Raw genomic sequence first — 23,461 nt, 5'->3', positions numbered from 1 at the left:
AATTAACCTCCTGCGTTGTGTCGTAGCGTTGCTCTGTTGCTGTTGCGGAGTTGGGGACTGTCAGCAGCTAAGACCAGATTTCAGCTCGCAGCGTGGAACCCTGGATCGGTATTCGAGCGGCATTCGTAGGGCCTGGATACGGGAACTAACAGCAATAAGCCGGCGACGCTTAACACAATGACTGCTTACAAATGAGTGCCTGGTTATTTGCAAGCCAGGACTGCTGTAATTTTCTGATCAGGTGCAGAAATTGGTTTACAATAACCCGGCGTAGGTGTTGGTTGAACAGTTGGACTGTCCATGAACGCAAGGGTAGATATGCTTGAATCTGTCTCCCAATGCTCAGCCCCTACTCACTACTTACGAAGATCCTGACCATGATTGATTTTGTTGGAACAAGAGCGGAATTAGTTGAAGGGCGGTTGCTTCCCAATCATCACTCTCAATTATCTGGACGTCACAACGTTTAGCTGCATGTCGTGGATTCCATGCACTTGCATATACTGAAAACAGATGAGTAAATGAATCATAAAACGTGATCATTTCACGTTTGGATAGTTCACGCTTCAAAGAATCATAATGGACAAGATATGGGACTGAATAGCATGAACTAGGGAGACTCGGCTCAAGGTCGGATTAACACCAATAGGAAAGATCACATTTGGTTGACTTGCATCAGTTTCATTGCAGCCGGAGAGTCTCTGCCGGCACGACACAAGATTTCGCTCAACGACCAGAAACGACCGTCACATAGATTGCAAAATGGGCTTCAGGGATAAACCTAAATTTAGCGACTGAATTTAGCATCACTTGTGTCTACCATGCTTTAGTAAAATATGAAGATTAAAATGGTTACCGTATTTCGGAATATGACAGTATAGGTGAAGCTAAAAGTGATTCATACTCGAGTTTCAACAATCGAGTTGATAAGTCCGCAGCCATGGCGTCCCCGGTTATGGTACAAACGTCATTATCTTTCATGGCCATTCAAGCATTAGCCGAGATTCACCGCGTCTTCAACCGCGCCGAGCGTAACAAACAGGACCCATGCGTGCCGATAGTCAAAGAAATCATGCAAGCGCGAGACAAAAACATTGTTCTTCACGGAGTAGGCAGAGAAGGCCTCATCATACGAGGCTTCGCGATGCGGCTATTCCATCTCGGCTTAACGAAGGTGCATGTGTTCGGCGACATGGCCACGCCGCTGCTAAAAACAGGGGACCTACTCATTGTGACAAATGGACCAGGATGGCCCAGTAGCGCAGACCCAATCATCGGCGAAGCAACGGCTTCAGGCGCAAGGGCGCTGGTCATCACGGCCAAACCTGACGGCGCAGCTGCGGTGCTCGCAACAACGATCGCTCTCGTTCCCGCGCATACCATTGCCGACCCCGACTTCCCCGAATTCCCCACGGGAGAAGAAGACGTGCCCCCAGAACTCAGCATGATGGTGGAAGGTAGAATGCCGAGGCAGCAAGTTCACGGCAATCAGAGAGCACACATGGTACCAGCCGGAGACCCCATGGCTGCAGCGCCGAAAGGAAAGAAGAAATCTACTGCAAAACAGAATGAAGTGATTGTGGCAACGGAATCTGCAACACCTACGAGGAAATTGAAATTATCTACGAATCAAGACAATGTGATTATGGCATCGGAAGCTGCAGCCCAAAGGAGTTCCCAGAGAGACTCGAATGCTCGAAGATCAACCATGTCCGGTATTACATTGTACCCACCAGAGCCGGCTCGATTTGAAGTAACGGATAACAAGATTCTACCCATGGGCAGCGCCTACGAGGGGGCGCTCTACATCTTGTTCGAGATCGTTGTGTACACACTCCGGGAGAAGCTACAAGAGACGCTGCCTGTGATGCGCGGCAGGAATACCAACTTGGACCACTTTCCACCGACGCACGCTTGCGGGCCCCCACCGCCGCCGCTGCCGCCGGCCCCTCCTGACCACTGCGGCCGTTAGCACGACCAGCAGCCAGCGTCCTCCTCCGGGCTTCCGCCGGTGCTGGTCGCCGCTGCTGTTCAGAAGACCTAATATTCTAGTTTTTGATAACCTATTTTATATATTCGAGAATTGTAAGCGGCTGTAACACTCCCATCTTTCAAATAGGAATTAATAAAACTAATTGTAACAGCTATGTTTTGATTCTTTTATTAGTAGTTTCATTTGATTAAAATAATAAAGTAAATATATGATATCACAACAAAATTCTCTTGTGGATCTAATCATGTGCATGAAATAAATTTAGCTCACAATGGATTAACCCAAACTAATTTATCAATTTATATTTATAGTATATTAATTTTTTTTTATCAAGAAAATATTTGAAATGTTTTGATACTACGTATGCTTGAGATTAAAAAGTATATAAACTGATTATAAAGTAATACACATTATCTATCAAAACTTTGTTTTTTTTATTCTACAATTATGTAAAATGCACATTATTCGGAAATGCTATATATGTATATATACATATAATTAATCATTTTGAGCTGTGGAGTATGTTACAGATCAAATATAATAGTGCACAATTGAATTTTTCATTTGGGTCTGATTACCAAGAACACAAATTTACAGCTTCTGCAAGTAACATTTCGATGTCTTTTTGAAATTTGTAAAACCACAATGAAAAATTGTTAAATTAGAAAAAGCAAACAAGTAAAAACTTCTAATAACACAATCCAAAAGATTGTTATAAATTTTAAATTTGTGTTTTTATATATTTTTAATATATTTCAACATTTTAAAATACTAATGATATTTTGTACATAGATGGGTTATTTTCAAACTCACTTTAGCCAGTGTGAACGCGTTTGAATATAATTCACATAACAAAAACAAGCGAATTAATTAGTTAGTCAAAAGGATACTACATACAGGCATATGTGTGTGAGCAGATGAATATGTATATATATATATATATATACATATATATATGATTATTAATGCACTGAACATTTTTCTCTGAGGAAAAAGATTACATGCAGAGTAGTTTATTATGGCATAAATATGTATAATATTAACTCATCATGGTCATATATTGAACATTACTTTATTTTTGAACGTCCTTAGCAATCCAGTGTCAATTCTTGGCATAAATCATTATTGTTTTTACCATAAAACAGTGAGAACATAACTATAGAAATTTTGTGTGTGTACTTATGAAATTTTGTTTTCCTTAATAAAAACTTCTGATGGTTATTGCACAATGTATAATGTTGCATACTATAATATTTTAGAATGTGTAGATTTTGATTTGTAACAACCATAATAAGATAATTTTGATGTTTTTGCACAAGTTAAAAGCCACATTAAATTTTAATCATTCATATTTGATAGACTACTTTTATCTCCAGGTAGTATGTAATAAAGTTATGTGGTTGTGTAAAAATCAATAGTTGTGTACATGTGTGAGCATTGTTCCAAAAATGACTCAATTCATAATAAGCTGGTATAATATGTTTATCTCTTATGCAAATCAAGATCATGCACAAACCAAGGATCACCTTCAAGCAAAGCTATTACACGTTTTTCTTTGTAGAAAATCAATAGCAGTGAATGATTTTCCACCTCAATGTGTGAAAGAAGTTTTCTAGAGGCTGACCTTCACAAATACATTACAAAACGTCAATATTTACCACGTTAAATAAAATAAAATAAAAAAGCAAACCTATGTGACGTGCTTCATTGTGCACAACTTAAAATAACAAACAAACTTGTGGTCCATCTCGAAATTGATAAATCAGAGTATTTATCCTAGTTTGCAACATGATAATTTCATAATTTTGTAAACTAGTTTGTAACAAATCAACACAGTGTATGATTTCAGTTTACCACATAATCTAAGTTAATAATTTTTGTTACAATTTTCAACAATCGATTTTCTAAAAATAAAAATACATGTCATAAATTTGGGGAGAAAATGCAAATATGTTTATATATACATACATATATATGGAGAGAGAATTATTGATTTCATTCTTTTTAAGACATGGTATGGGTATAAATGATCCAGGAAACGTCATGACAGCAGAACAATGCGAATGCATATCAAAGCAATAAAAATGTAACCATCAGAATGCCTCACCACCAGTCATTCATGCTCACAACGTATTTTATCCTCAAGCGATTACACTGACAATTCCGCATACGAATACGAATAAGGACTTATGTATAAACAAGCATGCGTGTGTCAAACGTGACAAATCACAAAACCATTGAACGAATGGCGCAGCAAGTGTGAAACCGTGTCCTGGTGAACCGGTTAGTTGGAGCTACCCCCCCCCCCAAATCGCGATTCCATGGAGACCGTCTCCTTGATTTAGTGTGTATGTGTGTGTGTGTGTGTTTTTCCTCCAACTTTTGACTTTCGGAGCCCTCGTTCAGAACCGATTCCATCCTCGCAGCCGGAGAAGGAACTGCCAGGTGTTGTCGATTGCTTTCCACGACGAGGTCATATCCGTAGTGGAAGGTGGCGAAGACGAAGGGAGGAAGCCTGGTGGCCGAAGCGTGGCGGATTAAGGTGAAATGTGTGCTGAAGAACTGCTCCGCTAGTGCTCTCTCCGAGTCGCGATCATTTCGATAGAGCGGCAAAATGGCGATCGTGGAGAAGTCGACGACGGAGGAGGAGGGCACATTTGTTGCTGCGGCTGTTGATATATGTATTTGATCGTTTTATTTTATTTCACTTTATATTTTTCTATCATTAGAAATGTCTCCTTCTCGGTTATCTAGGGAATCGGATTCTGTTCCACAATGCGAGCCCTAATTGTGCCATGAGGTACTGCAGCCAATCTCTATTGTACTTCCTCGGCCTTCACCTTTCAAAGTAGGATCATGATTCTTGGAAAATATTCCTATAGTTGCACACAACTTTGCAGCTTCCCATCTGAAATACATTTCATTATCTATCCTTCTACTAGAGTACACAGATTAATGGAGGAAGTCATATATACACTTTTGGGCTCTTGTTGTTATTATTCTTATTTCAGCTGTTCTCACAGTTCAAATTGTATATAACTTGTTTAATTGGTAATGAAAGCAACATCCTAGCACTCATGCTGTATCTTGAGGCTTTAAAAAACAATTTGAAGTAAATAATTAATCTACGTATTGTTCATAGAGTCTATCTGTTGTTCAAATAAACAATGTCGTTTATATTTCCGAAAACAAGTACTGTACTTGTGTCAAATCTTGAAACGAAGAGCTCATCATATATTTCAACATACAAAGGTATCTTGGTTGTTGACTGTGCTCTTTAATTAATGTACAGTTATTAGAAACCAATTCACACCATTTCAAAACATTCAAAAAAACACAGATACACACTAAATTGAATAGTATAAGTGTCCAAAAATTCGTTGGATTGATAAAATTCAAAGGTTTTTATAAAGAGTGCATAGCCAACTCAAGTAGAAGAGTACAATGAAGGTGTGATTGGCTTCATATTTCTTTTCACTGCATATAAAAATGTACAATGAGTTTTAATTCTGTTCACCACTATGAATAATCTAAACTTATTTAGAGATTAAATTTGGCACCCATAAGTACTTCTGTGTATTTTTATTTTATTTATTTATTTATTACTAATGATGCATAGTTTTATGTTACATATTTTGAAAAAAAAAACAAAAACAAAAACATGCAAGGCATGCACTGGGTTTGTGCATTGAAATCTGAACCTGTTTACTTCAAACTTATCTCATGTGTGGATTATTTTACACATTAAAACTCTTGTTCTCATACTAAAACAACAAAACACAATGTATTTGTATAAAACTACACACATATATATATATATATATATATATATTTATTTATTTATTTTACTGAAATGAATATATGCAACACATTTTTTCTGAAAAATGAAAGAAAGAAAACTCATGCATTATTTGAGTCAAACATACACAGAGATGCAATCGGTCACGTCCTTCTTTATTTATGATTATATATATATATATATATATATATATATATATATTTTCAAGGATGCATCAATTGAGGCGATTTTTTTTACTGTTATAAATCATTTTTCTTTATTTAATTGATTCATTGTTGAAAGGTAAAATTAAAACCAAGTGGAATAAAAAATAAGATTCCAGCTTAAAAAAAAAACCACAAGCTTTAATTTCCCACCAATTTTATGAATCGGCACAATTGATGAGAAATGGTTCAAATAAACACAGTAGAAAAAAATTGAAATAAAAAATAAAGAAAAGAAAACACTGAACTCATTGAAATATTTTACTTACTAATACCTTAAACCTCACATAGTTCTCATCAATCCTTATATACGTGGAGTTCTCCACTCTGCTAAGGAAAAACATGAATTTTAGTCACAATCTACCATGTAAGGAAACAACAAATTAGATCTAAGTAGAGTGACTTCATTATTAATTACAATATTGTAATGTTTGTAATCTCAAGCATGACAAGCATGGATAGTACAACCAAGCACGAGTAAGCAACATGGGGGGGATATAACTAACTAACTGAACATGGGATCTGGCACGGGTGAGGGAGGTTACCCGGGCAAAGCCTCTCACCCGCGCAGTCGGATCCCGGGTTAAGCAAACAGTTTAAAAATAAGCGGCGAAGGGAAAGGGAAAAGGGGAAGAAAGGTTCGAGGAAGGAAGGGAGTGTGTACTCGCGGCAGCCCCTTTATGATTTGTTGGTGCGCGGGATTGGTTCTAGATCTACCTACCCCGCCTAAACCCTCCCATCACCCCGCCCGAATCCGACTGCCCCGCAGTCATGGGTGCCCTTACAATTCGACGCCCTATGGCCGTCCTCCTCGTCTTCGTCCTCTTCGTCTCCGTCTGCTGCTCGCATCCCGTCCCTCCCTCGCCGATCTTCCCAGTGGCGATTGATCGTACTGCGATCTTCACCGAACAAGCCCCGCGATCCCGCAGTAAAGCTTGGGGCGTGTGAGAAATTAGAACCTCGTAGGAAATACGTTAGAAAGAAGGGGAGAAAGAGGTGAAGGAGTGAGCGAAAGAGAGGCAGAGGAGGAGGGGAGAACATGTGGAAGTATGGTGAAGGCAGCAGAGCGTACCAAGGCAGCTTGATGAACAGACGACGACGAGGATGATGGTACTGATGATGGTGGTGATGATGATGAAGGCGACGACGATGATGACGACTGTGTGAGATTGTGGCCTCGTTCGTTGTGAGAGAGGGGCTCAGCGATTACTGTTGTCCTAATCCAGGACGATTCTTGTTCGGTAGGGGCCCCGCGCTTTGTTTTGGTTCGTGGCCAAGGGTTGATTAGTCTTTTGTAAGTTTCGACAGCATCTCCTCGTGTCTGGGCGAGCGCTTGTGTGCAGATGTTTAGGCCCTTTCGTGTGTTGGGGAGTCCTTTTTTTTTTTTTTTTTAATCTCTTGGAGTTCAGGGACAGATGTATATCTGTGAGATGGAGGTAGGGGGGAGGTTTTAGTTCGTGAGGTGGGGTTATGTACCATGCTAAAGTAGGGCAGGTGTTCGTTTTCCGTAGTGGCGCTTTGTGGCTGCGAAGAAAAATTTGGCATGGGGAGGCGGGACGTGAGTGGCGAGGGAGCGGAGGTACAAGAGCTGAAGGTGGATTTGCCTGGGTTGCGGGAAGCGCCGCTGTGGGTACGGTTTTATGTGGGTGGTGAAGGACGAAGGATTTGGAGAACGGGGGGAGCTGGGCTGTAGTCGCCGTCGCAGAAGGGGAGATGTGCGGGAGGTGCTGTGAATCTAGGACGCGACGAGCTTGTTTGTGACGTGTAGGAGAACAGGGCAGGGCGAGAGCTGCAGTAAGAATTCCTGGTTACGTGTCGTGGGAAGTATACGGTTGTGTTCGTACCAGAGGACATTTCGGAAGCTCGAATGCTGTGCAGCTGTGGAGAGCGTGTAGGGTATGTGAAGCGGGCATGCAAGATGTAGTTGGACATGATCTTCTGGTTGGGAGGGCTCGGCGGGCGGATGTTGGATAGGGGGCCTTGAATTGAGCATCCTCGTACCCTCAGCACAGGGGGCGACTCGGTGAGAGACTGACGGCAAGTGATTCTCCATGCTCAAAGTGGCGCTGGTAACCTACAGCCTGGACGTTGGGTCTTGAAGAAAATGGTGGGTGGGTGGAGAAATGAGGGTGTATATGCCGGTTTTTGACATTTTTACCAAGGCTTTATTAGCTTGGGTAGAAAATGCCTTTCCTATTAGATAGTTGTTAGAACAAACTTAGAGCATGAAGTAACAGGCAAGGAGGGCATGCGTATTTTTATTTTTATTTTATTGGCACCAGCGGTAAGGGATTTTTCCCTGCTGGGGTCTCTGAAGTTGGTCTCCCCAGGTTGCAGCTTCAGATCACTAGGTTCTCTTTTCTGCTGAAGTCTTCGATGGATCGGGATTTAGGGCAGATAACTGTGGAGGGTCTTCCCGTCAAGCAACACCAATTCTTCCCTGGAGGTATGTAGCCTCTATCATCTTGTTCGAAATTTTGATCCTATACATTTCCACGAGAATTTCACCTAACACAGTTCACCACACTTAGCCCCATACGTAATGCGCGTAGATATCTTCGTTTGTGAAGGTTCACTGAACTTGAAATTCTATCCTGCCGATTTGCAGGTTAACGACCCATTTGTAAGATTTTTAGTATGCTCTTATGGCTCTGCGTAAGATAAGTGCCACGGGATGTGATACCACGAACTTCCATTTTAGGATGTGTAATATATTACATGTTGAATGTCCTTTTACTCATGGAGTACACATCGATGTATGTTGCAGGAGGGATACAACAGTTGCCTCCAAATGGCAGAGACATGTCTGCCGTTGACCGTAGTACTGAGTCATCTTGGTCTTCCAGGCAAACTGGAACTCACTGGGACAACAGCCACCCTCAAGAAGGTGGTGGGAGATCAATAAATAGGAGTGACTGGAACGCTAACTCATGGCGTTGGGATGGTGCCGCACTTAGTGCGCAGCGAATTAGTAGAACTCCTCATGGGTCAGGTTTGGACTCATCTAGAGATGTCACGCATCGTGAGAATGGGCGACAAAGAGGAAGTGCTGATTTAGGCTTACAGTTGGATGTAAGGGCTACAGGCACTGCTGAACCTAATCATCAAGTGATCCATATAGATGATGACGAGACTGAAGTGCAGGGTCAAACTTTCTTTGGACGACATACTCCGTCTCCACCTTCAAACGAACCGAATCCTTACAATAGAGGTGATGAATCCCCCGAGGATGACGGTCCTCTCAGTCTAAAGCTTGGAGGAAGTTCGTATGCATATGAGCACAATGGGGCTGGAAAACGTCCTCGTTCTTCTTCACCCCAGTCTCAAATTCCCACTTGTCAAGTAGATGGTTGTACTGCTGATCTTAGTAGGGCCAAGGATTATCATAGACGCCACAAGGTCTGCGAGGCGCATTCCAAAGCACCTACAACTCTTGTTTCTCGAGTGAGGCAGCGTTTCTGTCAGCAGTGTAGCAGATTCCATCCGTTGGACAAGTTTGACGAAGACAAACGAAGCTGTAGAAGGCGTTTAGCAGGTCACAACAAGAGACGGAGGAAAACCCAACCTGATGCACCGACACCTCGAGTTGAGGATCAAGCGGGTGTTAAGAATTCCGACCTCTTGGCCCTTTTGGGGATGTATTCTCAACTAAGAGGTCTTGCAACAAATTCTTTTGTTGCTCAATTGCTTCTGCGCATGTTTGCTTTTGGCATTTACTTGTACGTACTTTGGTTTAGTGTCAGAGTGTCCCTGCATCTGTAGGATAAGGAATCCTTTGCATATGGCACATGTTGTAGTTAACAATCGTACTGGGATGTTGCTTTGACAGGACCTTTAGAGCAACCTAGTGCTGCTGCTGCTGCAAATGATCAAGACATTCTTCTGCAGTGTTTGAGGCAAGCAGGGAACTTGAACTTGCCCAACAGTACACTTGAAGGACTTACTAGAGCTGCATCTTCTTGGAACCAGTTAACTCGAAATTCTGATCTTGCTCCACCTCAAATCGATCCCAGACTTCTCGCATCCCAGCTCACTGGACATGCTCCTCAGCAACTGGCCCCGCAAGATGCTCTTGCAATGCTGTTGCAGAACAATTTGAAGCATGCTGCGAGGATGGCTCAGGAGAATATCTATGGTCGTGCAGGGTTTAATGGCAATATGAACGGTGGTCCCTTGCCGTATCCAGTATCTAGTGCAGATGCATCTGTCAGTCATGCAGTTCCACAAATCAACAATGAACGCACCCCTTCAGCACCTGGGTTGTCATTGCCATCCTCTTTGAGGGTACCTGGGATTGTGCCTGGGGCTTTAGATCCTGCCCAGTTGTTAACAAGTATAGCCCTCTCTTTGCACTCAAGTTTGGCTGCCCAAACAGCTAGCCCGGGTTTGGCAGCAAACGGGTATGGAATGGCACAATCAGCAATGCAAGCTCATCCTGAGCAAACTTCAATTGATACGAGGAACTTAAATCTGAGATTTGACAGGAATCAAGAAAACGCTCCATCTGTTCATTCACAAGTAGGCAGACAGCGGCAGTCAACGCAAAATGGCGTCTCGCATCCACATAAGCGGTCATTCTTGGACTTGCAGCAGTCTCAGGCTCCTTTGCAGCGGCCTTCAATAGATTTGCAACAGCCTCCTCCTTCAGAGCAGTACAGTGATGCTTCTGAAACGGGTTCCGGGTCAGGTTCAGGATCTGGCTCTGGTGTGGGCTCTGATCATCAATCGCCTGGCACACCGAACAGAGATTTGGAGGTAGGCTTACTCATGAATATGTGATTGAATGCTGCAGATACTGGAGGTGATCGGTGATAATTTGTTGATTTTACTCTTGTAGCATCTTTAACCGACCTTGATAGCTGCTGGTATATTTTTTTGAAGTTGATGCTAACCTTAATTTTCTGTGATCGTTACCAGAATAGTCGCATTTCTTTCAAGCTCTTCGATAAACACCCTACACAGTTCCCTGAGGGTCTTCGAAGCCAGGTATTATATGTTCTTTCGTACGATTAGCTTGATTTCTTCGTTATGTTCTTTGCTTTTAATTGAATCATCTGAAATTCTATCGTATAGGTGGGTCCTTTCAGATGCTCAAATTTTAACTTTATGTTTCTAAAGTAGATCTGTATAGGTATAGACATGTTAATGACGTTTTTAATGATTTGTGGGAACCATACCCTGTAGTGACATTAAGTTGTTTCCTTTCAGATCGATGAATGGTTAGCACACCGACCTTCAGACATGGAGGGATTTATCAGGCCTGGCTGCATCATTCTAACCATCTATTTATCCATGCCCAAGTCTGCATGGACAGAGGTAGACATTTCTTTTCATTTTTAGTACTATCCGTAAAGGATGAAAGTTGATCCCAGTAACCCACATCTCACTTTCCCCTCCCCCCCCCTTTCACCAGTTACTTTTGCGATCTTTTCTAAAATTTAGATTTAAGTTTCATTTCTCTATCTTCATTTTTACGTTAATCTTCCAGTTTGAAGGGATGGATATCAGGCGCGCGACGGTGTGCATTATGTAACCGGATTATTAATTCATTGTTTTCTTCTGGTTACAGTTGATTGATGACCTGCCCGAGAGTTTACGGCGACTTCTAAGGACTGGTTGTGAGTTTTGGTGTACTGGGCGCATGCTAGTGCAAGTTGATCGCCAATCAGTTTTAGTTGTTGACGGTGAGAGTTCATCTAATTCATCAGCGGTTCTACATATTGTTGTGTTGTGTTGTGTTGTGTTGTGTTGTGTTGTGTTTTGTTTTGTTTTGTTTTGTTTTGTTTTATTTTATTTTATTTTATTTTTTTGAAAAGGATATACTTCGTGAACAGTTCCTTAAGATTGAATCTCTTCTTTCTTTCTTTCTTTCTTTCTTTCTTTCTTTCTTTCTTTCCTTCTTCTTCTTCTTCTTCTTCTTCTTCTTCTTCTTCTTTTTGGTTTTTTTGTTTTTGTTTTTTGTTTTTGTTTAAATTTATTTCGCTTAAGTTTTCCCTTCGTTTGTGCAGGTGAAATTATCTCGTGTAGAACATCCAGTCCCTTCGAGAGTCCTTGCTTGTTGTCGGTTCGACCACTTGCTGTTGTAACTGGTCAACAGAATCGTTTGACTGTTAAAGGATTTAATCTCACAAGAGCTGCTACAAGGTTATTATGCGCTTTCAGGGGAAAATACTTCTCAGAGGAAATTTATCAACAGCATCATACATATGAAGAGTCGGTGGCTTCTGTGGATGAAACAGAAACAGAAACAGAAGTCACATCGAATAGCTCAGTAGGAGGCTGCGGCGCTTCCAGAAATGAAGAGAATGAGGCCTTGGACTTGGTGAACGTTGAATCTTCCTCAGCTGATGAAGAACATGTCTCTTATAGGCCTTCATCCTTAAGTGCTCTTTCTGAAGTTGAGAGACTGTCGGGAGTTGGCACAGATTTATCTGAACAGGAGGATTCGACTGGTGGCCGAGATGGTTTTGTCAGTGACATTGACCTTGGACACAATTTACATACTGATGTTGGCACAAATTTGTCAAGTTCGCAGGCTGTTTTTAATCTTGATATCAGCACATTTCCATCCACGATGGAAGCTGGTAGTTTCGGGCGGTGTTTTATTGAGGTATGAACTTTTTGAAAGAGTTGTTCACGATTATTATTCAGTTTTTTTGTGAGAATGTTCATATTTTTCTTGTAATAGTAGAACTCGAACGGTTGAGTTATTGTTTGGGTAAAATATTTGATGCCATGTAGGTGGACCAAGACACGTTGGAAGGGAATTGGAAGCCAGTAATCGTTGCAGATAAGCTAGTAGCTGCTGAGATTTCTACCCTTGAAGATGAGATTGAGACGGCTGCCTTGATTGCTGGAAGGCTTGCCGAACAACATGGGTTTGATCCATTTGTTGTTCTATATTGTACTGAATTGGCTAGGCTGGCAGAAGAAGAGGATGTTACTCGGTTCCTAAGTGAGCTGGGGTGGTTCTTCCAAAGAAGTTATTTCCGATACCTCAACTTTTCTTCACCCTCTACTCAGGTACTCATCATGGCTTCTCTCTAAGGTCCTCTGCGGGTTATGTTCTGGCTTTAGATGTTCCTTTCGTAATTTTTATGATTTGATGTTGCAGTTTTTGAATTCTATTGTGTTATGCTTTGTGTAATATTGTATGCCTGTATGCTAGCTATACACTCATGCTCTTATGTTGTGCTCTGCGTTTGTTAACTCGTTTCTCTTAATTGAACAGATGTTTTCCACGAGGCTCAAGCAGCTGTTGGTCTATTCTGTTGAACGCAATTGGTGCGCAGTGGTTGAGAAGGTGTTAGACACTGCTTTCGAGAACGATGATTGGGAAGCTACATTTCTGGAGCTTTCTGACATGCCACAAGAAGAAGTTAGTTTGCTTCATCGGGCAGTTCGGAATAAAAATCGGCCAATGGTAGAACTGCTGCTTGGTTTTGCTCCCTCATTCCTCGCTGGAATAAATGATCCAAATGTTGAAAGCTTCAAACAAAAGCTTGAGTTTAGGCTGAAATGGAGCTTAATATTTAAGCCAGACATGGGAGGACCTGCGGGTCTTACCCCACTTCACGTTGCAGCCAGCATGCATGACGCAGAAGATATTGTTGATGCTTTAACCAGCGACCCTTGTCAGGTCAGTAATTTTCAGTGTTTTGGGAGGAGTCTAGCTAGCATCTGATATGTTTTAAGTTGCCTAATTATTGTTATTATTGGTATTTATTATTTTCCTCTTCTTATGGTTTTGTAATTGGGTGTAAAAACGAATTTAAGTATACAACGTACGAATTTATAGTAATAGTCTTTTTTTAATATTTTCACTGCAAATATCTGATGATATGTGGATCATATACGCATGTCTTGTAGGCTGGCTTGCATGCTTGGTTCCACAAAGAGGATGCTTCCGGGGCAACTCCTCTTAGCCTTGCAAAAGCAGGAGGTAATGTGAAATCCCTTCAAGTTGTAAGAGCAAAGCTTGCTCTATTGGAGAATCCAAACAGTGTTATTTCAGATATTGCACCTGGTTGGGACCATCGCAGTGCTGACTCAATTGTACAAATAGTGGAGTTGCCACATTGGATACCATCAACAGGAGCAGACCCTGCAGTTTCCAGGCCCGATGAGTCACCCACTTGTAGAGAGGTGGATTTTGCAAGATTACCTCGGGATGTATGCGGCGTTAAGGGTGGTCTATACAGGCCTTTCTTGGTGAGCATAATGGGAATCGCATGCATATGCGTGTGTGTTTGCCTGCTCCTGAGAGGACCTCAAAATGTTCTACCCCTCTTCACTTGGTCAGGGTTGGAACAAGGAAAAGAATAGGTTGTGCATGAGTCTTTGTATAGCCTCGCCAAGGCCCTGCACATCTGAAAGGAGTTTGATGATCTGCTCCAAAGCCCTTCGTCTCAATACCAGCCGCACTCTTCAAAATGATGCAACAGCACCCTTTCATGCCGCAGACTAAGTCATCCCATTTTGGCTTCCTTGAGGATTCTCTGTCAACAGGATCTCTGTTAAGACTAATCATTAATTGCTTCCGTCTACTCTGCTAACGGTGGTGGACGAACATGCGTTTTGTTATTTGAAGCATCCTTAATGGGTATATGACTTGAGCTGTCAGAGATCATCATTACACGAGTAGGAAGACGTCTTTCTGACCAGCATTTTGCCGAAGTTACAACAGACGCTTCGTTACCATCGGCATTTTTATACCGAAATAGTGTGCTTGCGGAGTTCTTGACTTACATTAGGATGTGAACTGCTGCAGACGATGGTTTTCTGTTAACCCCATTTATTGACCTGTCTATTGTAATTGTTTAGATTTGAGATATGCCCTCTAAAAAGAGGGAGAAACCTTTTCAAGGGTGCTTATTAATTTGTAAATTTAGTCACATCATTCTTGGTGGAATTTCTTGCAGGGCTGTTGGTAGAAACAAAGTATGCTTTCAGGAACATGTTGATAAAGATTGATATTGGCATTTTGATTACATGGAAGTGGATCGTTGAAGTTGTAAATTTCTGTTTAAGATCTGTGTTCTTTTGACTTAAACCTCATTTAAATGGATAACAACAGAACTTAGTCTCGCCAGAAGTTCTAAGTGTTGAAATAAAAACCTACATATCATGGTTGACAATGTCTGTGTTAAGGAACATGTCTTGTATGTTTTATTGTTTGTCATTTTAATTGTGAATATAAAATGTGATCAATCTTACTTTGACATATATGAAACTACTTTCATATGACCTTGATATATAAAATATATTATTGTTAAAGTAAGTAAATAAATGTAGAGGATATTACTTAAAGTAAGTTGTTTATGGTCAAAAGGTCTTAAGATTAAGAGATCATATATGATATTTTAGGATATTCTAAGATATAGTAAGATATGTTTAGATATGCTAAAATATGCTAAGATTCCAAAGGATATAATAAGATTTTAATGGATATGCTAGGATCTTAATGGATATGTTAGGATCTTAATAGATATGTTAAGACCAAAGAATTACATATGATCTTAAGAAAATAAAAGATATATTAAAGGCATATCCTTATAATAGGTAAGATAAAGAAATATGAAAGTTACTTATAAGTATTGGGTGTTAGAAGTGTGAGATATTTTATTCCATATTCTCTTTATGTGCAACCTTGTTGTTGCTATGTATTGTGATTTTAAAGTTTTTATTCAATAGATTATGGATCCACATACATTTAGTTGTGAGTTTTGAAGTGCTTTGAAGTCTTTTTTGTTGTGAGGAATAGAACTTATGGTTATAAGTGAAGTTGAGGGTGGTTAAAGACTGAAGTCACTAGTTTACTCACAAAAAGGGCATTTTGGATTTTGAAGATGGAAATATCTTTTTGTTGATTTTAAGAGCTCTATCTTCTCTTTTTTTGATTTTCTTTGATATATCTCTTCCTTAGATATGGCTTCAAGTAAAGGTGAGAGCTTGAGAATGATTGAGAAATTTAGAGGTGACAATTTTTACCACTGGAAGAAGAAAATGGAATTTATATAAGCTTCATTGGACCTTTGGAACATTGTTGATGAAAGTGAAGAGTCTCCAAGTGACAATCGTGATGTCAAGGTTAAGAAAGAATATAAATATTGTGAACAGAAGGCTTTTGAAATAATTGCAATAAATCTTGGTGATGCCAACTTTTCACATGTTATTGCTTATAGTGGACTAACAGAAGTACAAAAGACTCTTTGCAATATCAATTAGAGTAGAAACTTTGCCAACATTCTATAAACAAAGAAGTTCTTAATGATAAAGATAGAAAAGGAGATGATCTTATGGCTCATGTCAACAAAATAAAAGCATTTATAAACTAATTAATAATTATTGATATTCCAATTGACGATAGAAAAATTGTATTGGCATTGCTAATGAATCTTCTAGAATCTTACAACTACTTCATTAAAGCATTGGAGTCTATCAACATAAAAGAACTTACTATGAATTATATCAAGTCAAGACTTGCGCACAAAGTGACTAAGATGAAAAAAATGAACTTCAAAAAAAGAAGATTCAATTTTATTTTTAAGATAAGACAAAAATAGCTATTTTTATTAATATATTAATTCAAAAAGTAATATAAAAAATTACTATATTTATAAAAAATCAAGTTACTTTGTAAGGAATTGCTATAAGTCCAAAAAAGAAATTAAGGAGAATGCAAACAATACTTGTGATAGTTTTGGTAGAGAAGATTATACTTTCATGGCAAATGAAGGAATCTCCATGGTTTTTACGTCCAAGTAGATTATAAATTTGGGTGCTACTAAATACATGACAAGTATTCATTTGACACTTATGAAGTAATTCTAATAACAAAAGTTTGATTGAGAGACAATGGTATGATGCAAGCCATTTGAATTAGCTCTATTGTGGTTGAGATTAAAGTAAAGGATCAAATCAAGAAGATCAGATTGAAGAAAGTTTTATATGTGCCAATAATGAAGAACCTTGTTTTGGTGAGTAAACTTATATCTTATGGTTATAAGATTTAATTTGATATGAATAGGTGTTTTGTGAAGATATTATATAGACAATATATTACCAAAGGCCTTAAAGATGACAACTTCTATTTCATCAATTGTAAGAAGGTAAATAAAGTTGAAGTAGCAATATTTGTTCAGTTTCTATAAGATCAAGACATGTTTGAAATTTAACATCAATGACTAGATCATTTAAATGCCAAAATCATGAAGGAACTCCAATTTATGGTAAGTGGCTTGGATCTTGGTCAATTTAGCTACAATACCATGCCACTTGTTTCTAAAGGTTGTATCTGAAGCAAATAATAAAAGACTTCATTTCCAAGTGGAGTTGTAATACGTGCTAGTAAATTATTAGAGATTGTGTATTTTAATGTTTGTAGATCAATGAAGATACTATCAATTAAAAGAACAAAGTACTTTGTCACATTTATTGATGATTTTTTTTATAAAATATGGATTTATATCCTTAAAACCAAGAAAGAATATTTTTCAAGGTTTAAAAAATTTAAAGCATTTGTAGAGAAGCAATATGAATTCAAAATCAAAGTGTTGTATATGGACAATGGAAGTGAATATATATCAAAGCTATTTGATGAATTTTTGAAAATTCAAGGTATTGCAAGACAAATCTCTAGTTTCTACATTCTATAAGAAAATAAAGTTTTTGAAAGAAAAAATTGTACCATTGTAGAAATAGCAAGGAATATGCTCCATGTACAAAATCTTAGGTATAAATATTAGGAGAAAGCTGTGATTATATCAATATATACAAAAAATAGGTGCCATACAAGTGTACTCACATCAATGACTCCACAAGAAGTTTGGAGTGGGAAGAAATTCTTTGTTTCATAAATGAAGAATTTTGAATACATTACTTATGCAAATGTACTTGATTGTACAAGGTTCAAACTTGATGTAAAAGAGACAAAATGTGTATTTTTTGGATATTGTGAAGGTACCAAGGTATATAAGTTAATGTATTTAGAAACCACGAAGATTATCAAGAGTTGTGATGTAGAGTTCTTGGAGCATAAGAATACTTATAAACACTTAGAGATGTATTCAAGTGAGAGTAATGGTATGTTTATAGAGACATCTTTAATTCCAACAAAGAAATAAAAAGAAGATAATAATATAGTGGAAATACAAATGAAGATGAAGATCCAAAGAAGATAGATCAAAATGTGTCTATAATTATTAGAACTAACAATAAAAAAATCATGATATTAAATCTAATGCTAAAGAATACCAATCTTTGAATATGAAAAGATGGGTTTTAAGAAAGAAGAAAGATGCAAGGAACCTTGGAATACAAGAAGGTGAATCTTTATCAAATAAAACAAAATATCCTTTAAGAGATAGAAAATAATTTCATGAATAGTAGAAAAACCACATCTTTCTTCAGGTAAGTGAAAAACATGCCAATGTTATACTTTTTACTAATCTATTGAGTTTGTGAGATGCAATAAAGTTCATAAATACTATAAAGTAGAAAAATGCTATAGAAAAAAAATACAAATTATTCATAGACAATAGAATATGGAAACTAACTCAACTTCTAGAAAATTGATCTTCAATTGGTTATAAGTTGTTATTTAGAACCAAAAATGATGCAATAGGCAATGTTGTGAGATATAAGGTTAGGTTGCTTGCCAAAAGATACTTACAAGTTATTGATATTGATTTCAATAAGACATATACTCCCATGGCCAAATTCAACACCATTAGAATTATTGTGGCAATTGAGGCATCAATGGAATTTGAAATACATGAAATAGATGTAAAGACATCATTTTTGAATAGAAATTTGAAAGAAGACATCTACATGGATTAATCTCAAGGATTTTTTAAAAAAGACAAACATATTTCTAAGTTGAAGAAATCCTTGTATGAATTCAAGCAATTATCAAAGACATGGTACCAATGTATTGACACATTTTTGTAAATGAGGGATTTATAAGAAGTGAGGCTGATCATTCTTTATATGTGATGCAATCAAATGAGTTTATATTGATTATTATCTTCTATATTAATGATTTTTTTTAATTTTAATCAATACTTTAAAGATGATGAATTAATTGAAGGTAAAATTAAAAAAAAAATGAGATGATTGATTTGAAAAAACTCTATAATTATTTAGAAGTAGAATTTATAAGAGATCATATTAAAAAAATGATTACAATGATCCAAAGCAAGTATATTGAAGAAGTATTGAAATGGTTCAATGTAGAGAAGTGTAAGCCTAGTAGAACATCTTTAGAAGCAAATTTGAAGTTGATGAAGCTCACGAATGAAGAGTTTGCTGAAATTAAATGTTAAATTCAAGATGTTCCATATAAGGTAGTAATAGATTCACTTATGTATGCAATGGTTGGCACAAGAGTGGATCTAGCATATGCAATGAGTGTTATGAGCCAACACATTTCAAGAGCTGGACCAATTTATCGGGCAATCATTAAAATGATCATGACAATTAAGGATATCTTGTATTTGCATAGAATCTAAAGTATCATTCAAGGACCAAGCACATTGACATTCAACATCATTTTGTAAGAGAGAAGATTGAAATATGAGTGATTGATATGAAATATTATGTAATAAAAGACATGCTTGTTGATTTATTGACAAAAACATCAATAAAAAATAGACATTACATATTGAAAAATGCATTAGGATTGAAAACCTTTGACCAATAGCAAAGTGAGAGTGTTAAAATTAATAAGTATTAATAGAGGATATTGCTTTAGGTAAGTTACTTATGATCAAAGGGTCTTAAGTTTAAGAGATCATAGACGATATTCTTAGAAATTTAAAGATATACTAAGATATGTTTATATATGTTAGAATATACTAAGATCTTAAAGGATTTAGTAAGATCTTAATGGATATGTTTAGATCAAAGGATTATATAGAATCTTAAGAATATAAATGATATACTAAAGACATATCTTTATAATAGAAAAGATGCCAAAAGAATATAAAAATTACTTATAAATATTGGATGTTGAAAGTGAAACTATCTTATTCTATATTTTGTATGCAACTTGTTGATGCTATATGTTGTGACTTCAAAGTTCTTTTTATTCAATAATTATAACTTTATTGATATAAGTGATATTATAATTGTTGTCATATTAAAAGTATTTATTTTTATATGTATAATATTTTTAATTAGATAAATCAAAATCTAAATATAAAAATCCAACTTATATTTATTCTAATTCATTTATCATGCTATAATTTACTAGAATACTACACCACACTATATAACTTGTTTAAGGTTAGAAAATAACTTTTGATTTTTGTTTAGAGTCTATTTTTTTACATTTCATTCTACGTGGTGCTCATGAAATTGATTCTGAAGTTTCTAAGGTCATATACTAATAATATACCAAATAATATTATTTACAAATCAATCAAAATTTGCAAATACTTTAATTAAAAGTAAAAATTATATAGATATTTTTATAGAAAAATTTCAATACATAATATATTTATATATTATATACCTTAAGCATTGGATTGTTATTTCAAATATAATTTAGAAGTAATTTGATTCTTAAAGACTAGCATTAGCCATATGATTATATTTAATTTTATTCTAATTTTTTAAAATATTAATAACAGATTTTTAATAGAATTTTTTATTTTTATTTTTATTTTTTTAATCACTTAATAAATTTTGAATACTATTTTAGTTCTCTAATAAAGATATTTTATAGCTTAATTTTTCGTATTGCCATGAAGATTAATCATTTATCTTTTAAATAGACTTAATTTATTACTAAATCAATCTACCTATCATTACAATCATGGAAAAAAATGGCTTCCAGATTCATTTTTCTACAAGTAGATCTATAACTAATAAAAAACAAATACATTCATTATAATTATTATATTCTTCATCATGGTTACAATTATAACTGCTTCTATTTTTTCTTATTTTTTTCAAAAAATGCTAATTATATATTTAAAAAGAAGCAAGAGATACAACTCAAAATAGTCTCCTTACCTTGCTCTCACTTCTTTGCTCATATTTGCTTAGGTCCGCTAAAGTTTGCTCATATTTTCTATTCTTGAAGCAACATTCTCTTTGTCTCTACCATGTGATTGTTCTATGTATATTCAAGCTTTATCTCATTGTGCTTATTTGACCTATGTCTTGTTGAACAAAATCTACCATATCAACCAAAGCACATAATTGTTGCATTGTGCTTATTCGAGCTATGTTGTGTCAAGCAAGATCCCAAATAAAAGATGTATTAAAACTTATCATTTCCACAACATGCAATATAGGCATTTTAAACCTACTTATTTTGTATGTACAATCCACAATAATAGAGGAAGTGTATCTTTTTGCAAGTTCAATACAATAAGAATGTGTGAAAAATATAGAAGTTACCTTATTGTTTTTATTACATTAATAAGTAAAGTTATGATTAGTGGCATGTAAAATTTTCAGACGACAAACAATAGATAAACAACCAATAAATGAGTATGATGCAATCTTTGCCGCTCATTGTAAATAGTATAAGAAATAATTCTGTCACTAGAATCTCTTTTTTATACAATAATCACAAATATTTTTGGTGCACCCTTATGGCAAACAATTATGATGTTATTTTTTTCGTTTGCTAGTTGAAGGAGCCAAACAAATGAATGACATAAAAGAGAAGCAAAAGGACTGTAATTATGGTGATTATTTCAAATTTTTAAGTGTCATTGTATATTACCTTACAAATGATAGGCATACAATTCAAATAGACATTTAGTCAATTGACTTGCAGTATTTTACTAACAAATATAATTATTTTGTTGAGAATAAATTCTTTTTCTATTACACTTGAAATCAATATAATCTTTGTTAGAGCAATATTTACAAATGATATATCCTTGACTATATGCAAATGTATTTATATTATCTTTCATTTTTTCTATACTTTCAAAATATTTCTTTAATGGAGTATACATGTATGCTTTAATTTCCAATGCAAAAATACAAATAATTGTATAACATACAATTTTTTCTTTTTTCTTTGTACACTAGTTACAATGTCAAAAATAAAAACACTATAATGTAGAATAAACATGAAAAAGATTGAATATAGAAGAACTTATAGATATGACAAGGAAAGGCAAAAAAAAATACTTGTTAATTGTGGCCATTGACAATGGTTGGTACCAATCATATTATCATGATTGTATAAATTATATTTATGAAAAACCATGATTCTTTTAATTCAAACATGGATGATGGTTTTAATGATAAAGATGAGCTAAAAAATCTATATGCTAATTTGTAGTAATAGATGGGTTGATTTAATAAAAGATTAGATCTATTTAATATTTTTAAAATTATATTCTAATACTTGAAAATATTAAAAAGAAATTTTTTGGTAGAATTTTACTTAATCTAATTTTTTTCTTTTAAATTATTTAATTAGTTTTGAATGCTATTTTATTTCTCTAAAATAGATTTTTTATATCTTACTTTTAAGTACTTCTATGAGTATTTATTATTAAAGTTGGTAGCAAAAATTGTTAGATTTTTTTTAAAATATGCATATAATTTGAATATGGATGTATAGAAAATATGAGATGTTGAACACATTGATATTAAGATTTCAATATTTTAAGTAGTGTATAAATTTTACTTAATGAATTATCTCTTATTAACTTTTTGACATAAAAAAAAACTTATGGTGAACTTGCAACTATACCTACTTGTGTTTGAGATCATTTAGAGGACTTTTCTAATTATGTGATACATGCCTAGAATCAAAAATCAGATTAGCATGTATTCTACATAGTTATCATACTTTCATTCATTGAGCCATTGTATTAAGGTTCTAACCTTAGTTTTTTAGTCAAGCCATCTTCAAATTACAAAACTTGGATGTATTTTTATTGCCCTTTGTTAAAGCAATTTGAAATCTAGTTCATGAAGGCCTATTTTAAGTCTCATTGAGAGAGATGTCGTCAAGATTGATTGTAATAATCTTAGGTGTTTGTTTGTTGTTGAATATTCTATTAAATAGAAATCTTTCTGAAGTTGGATATATATATATTTTTAGAAAATATTGTTATTAATTATTAAGACTTCACTTTCCTATATAAAATTTATCTTAACAATAAAAGGATTGAAATTTTTGGAACTTAAAACAAAATTTTGTAAGAATTTTTTTAATACTTGAGTTTTTTAAATATTTAAATTTTAGGCAACTTCACTTCATGTGGCCATGTATGAGTGTATATATGAACACATTAGATTTGAAGAACTAAAAGCAATGAGATATTACCACCATCTTTTAGAAAGGAAAAAATTTGGTAATTTATTTCTTGTCCAAATTATAAGCTAAAGTAGATGTTGTAAAATAAAATAAAAACTCAAAATTTACATAAAGTATTGATGCACCTTTATCAACTAGTTCAATAAATTTCAACTAAAAATTCATTGCAA

General features: G+C 35.9%; 2 protein-coding genes across 2 annotated transcripts; both read left to right on the top strand.

Moving 5' to 3' along the window:
* Window positions 1-35: 35 nt before the first annotated feature.
* LOC112294277 (uncharacterized) lies at window positions 36-3,229 on the top strand. The gene is made up of 2 exons (XM_024544571.3): window positions 36-2,085; window positions 2,524-3,229. Exon 1 carries the CDS (start codon window positions 941-943, stop codon window positions 1,970-1,972), a length of 1,032 nt encoding a protein of 343 aa, XP_024400339.1. The 5' UTR covers window positions 36-940; the 3' UTR covers window positions 1,973-2,085; window positions 2,524-3,229.
* Window positions 3,230-7,514: 4,285 nt separating this feature from the next.
* Window positions 7,515-14,985, top strand: LOC112294481 (squamosa promoter-binding-like protein 1). Its single transcript, XM_024544948.3, has 10 exons — window positions 7,515-8,441; window positions 8,763-9,650; window positions 9,825-10,750; window positions 10,913-10,981; window positions 11,204-11,311; window positions 11,565-11,679; window positions 12,004-12,605; window positions 12,737-13,018; window positions 13,227-13,634; window positions 13,865-14,985. The coding sequence occupies exons 1-10, from the start codon at window positions 8,372-8,374 to the stop codon at window positions 14,318-14,320; spliced, it is 3,924 nt and encodes a 1,307-aa protein (XP_024400716.1). The 5' UTR covers window positions 7,515-8,371; the 3' UTR covers window positions 14,321-14,985.
* The last annotated feature ends 8,476 nt before the right edge of the window (window positions 14,986-23,461 follow it).

This window comes from Physcomitrium patens, chromosome 17 (genome assembly GCF_059467195.1).
Source record: "Physcomitrium patens ecotype Gransden chromosome 17, ASM5946719v1, whole genome shotgun sequence".
In the NCBI taxonomy this organism is placed as follows: Eukaryota; Viridiplantae; Streptophyta; class Bryopsida; order Funariales; family Funariaceae; genus Physcomitrium; species Physcomitrium patens.
This window is presented reverse-complemented; position numbering and strand designations above follow the sequence as displayed.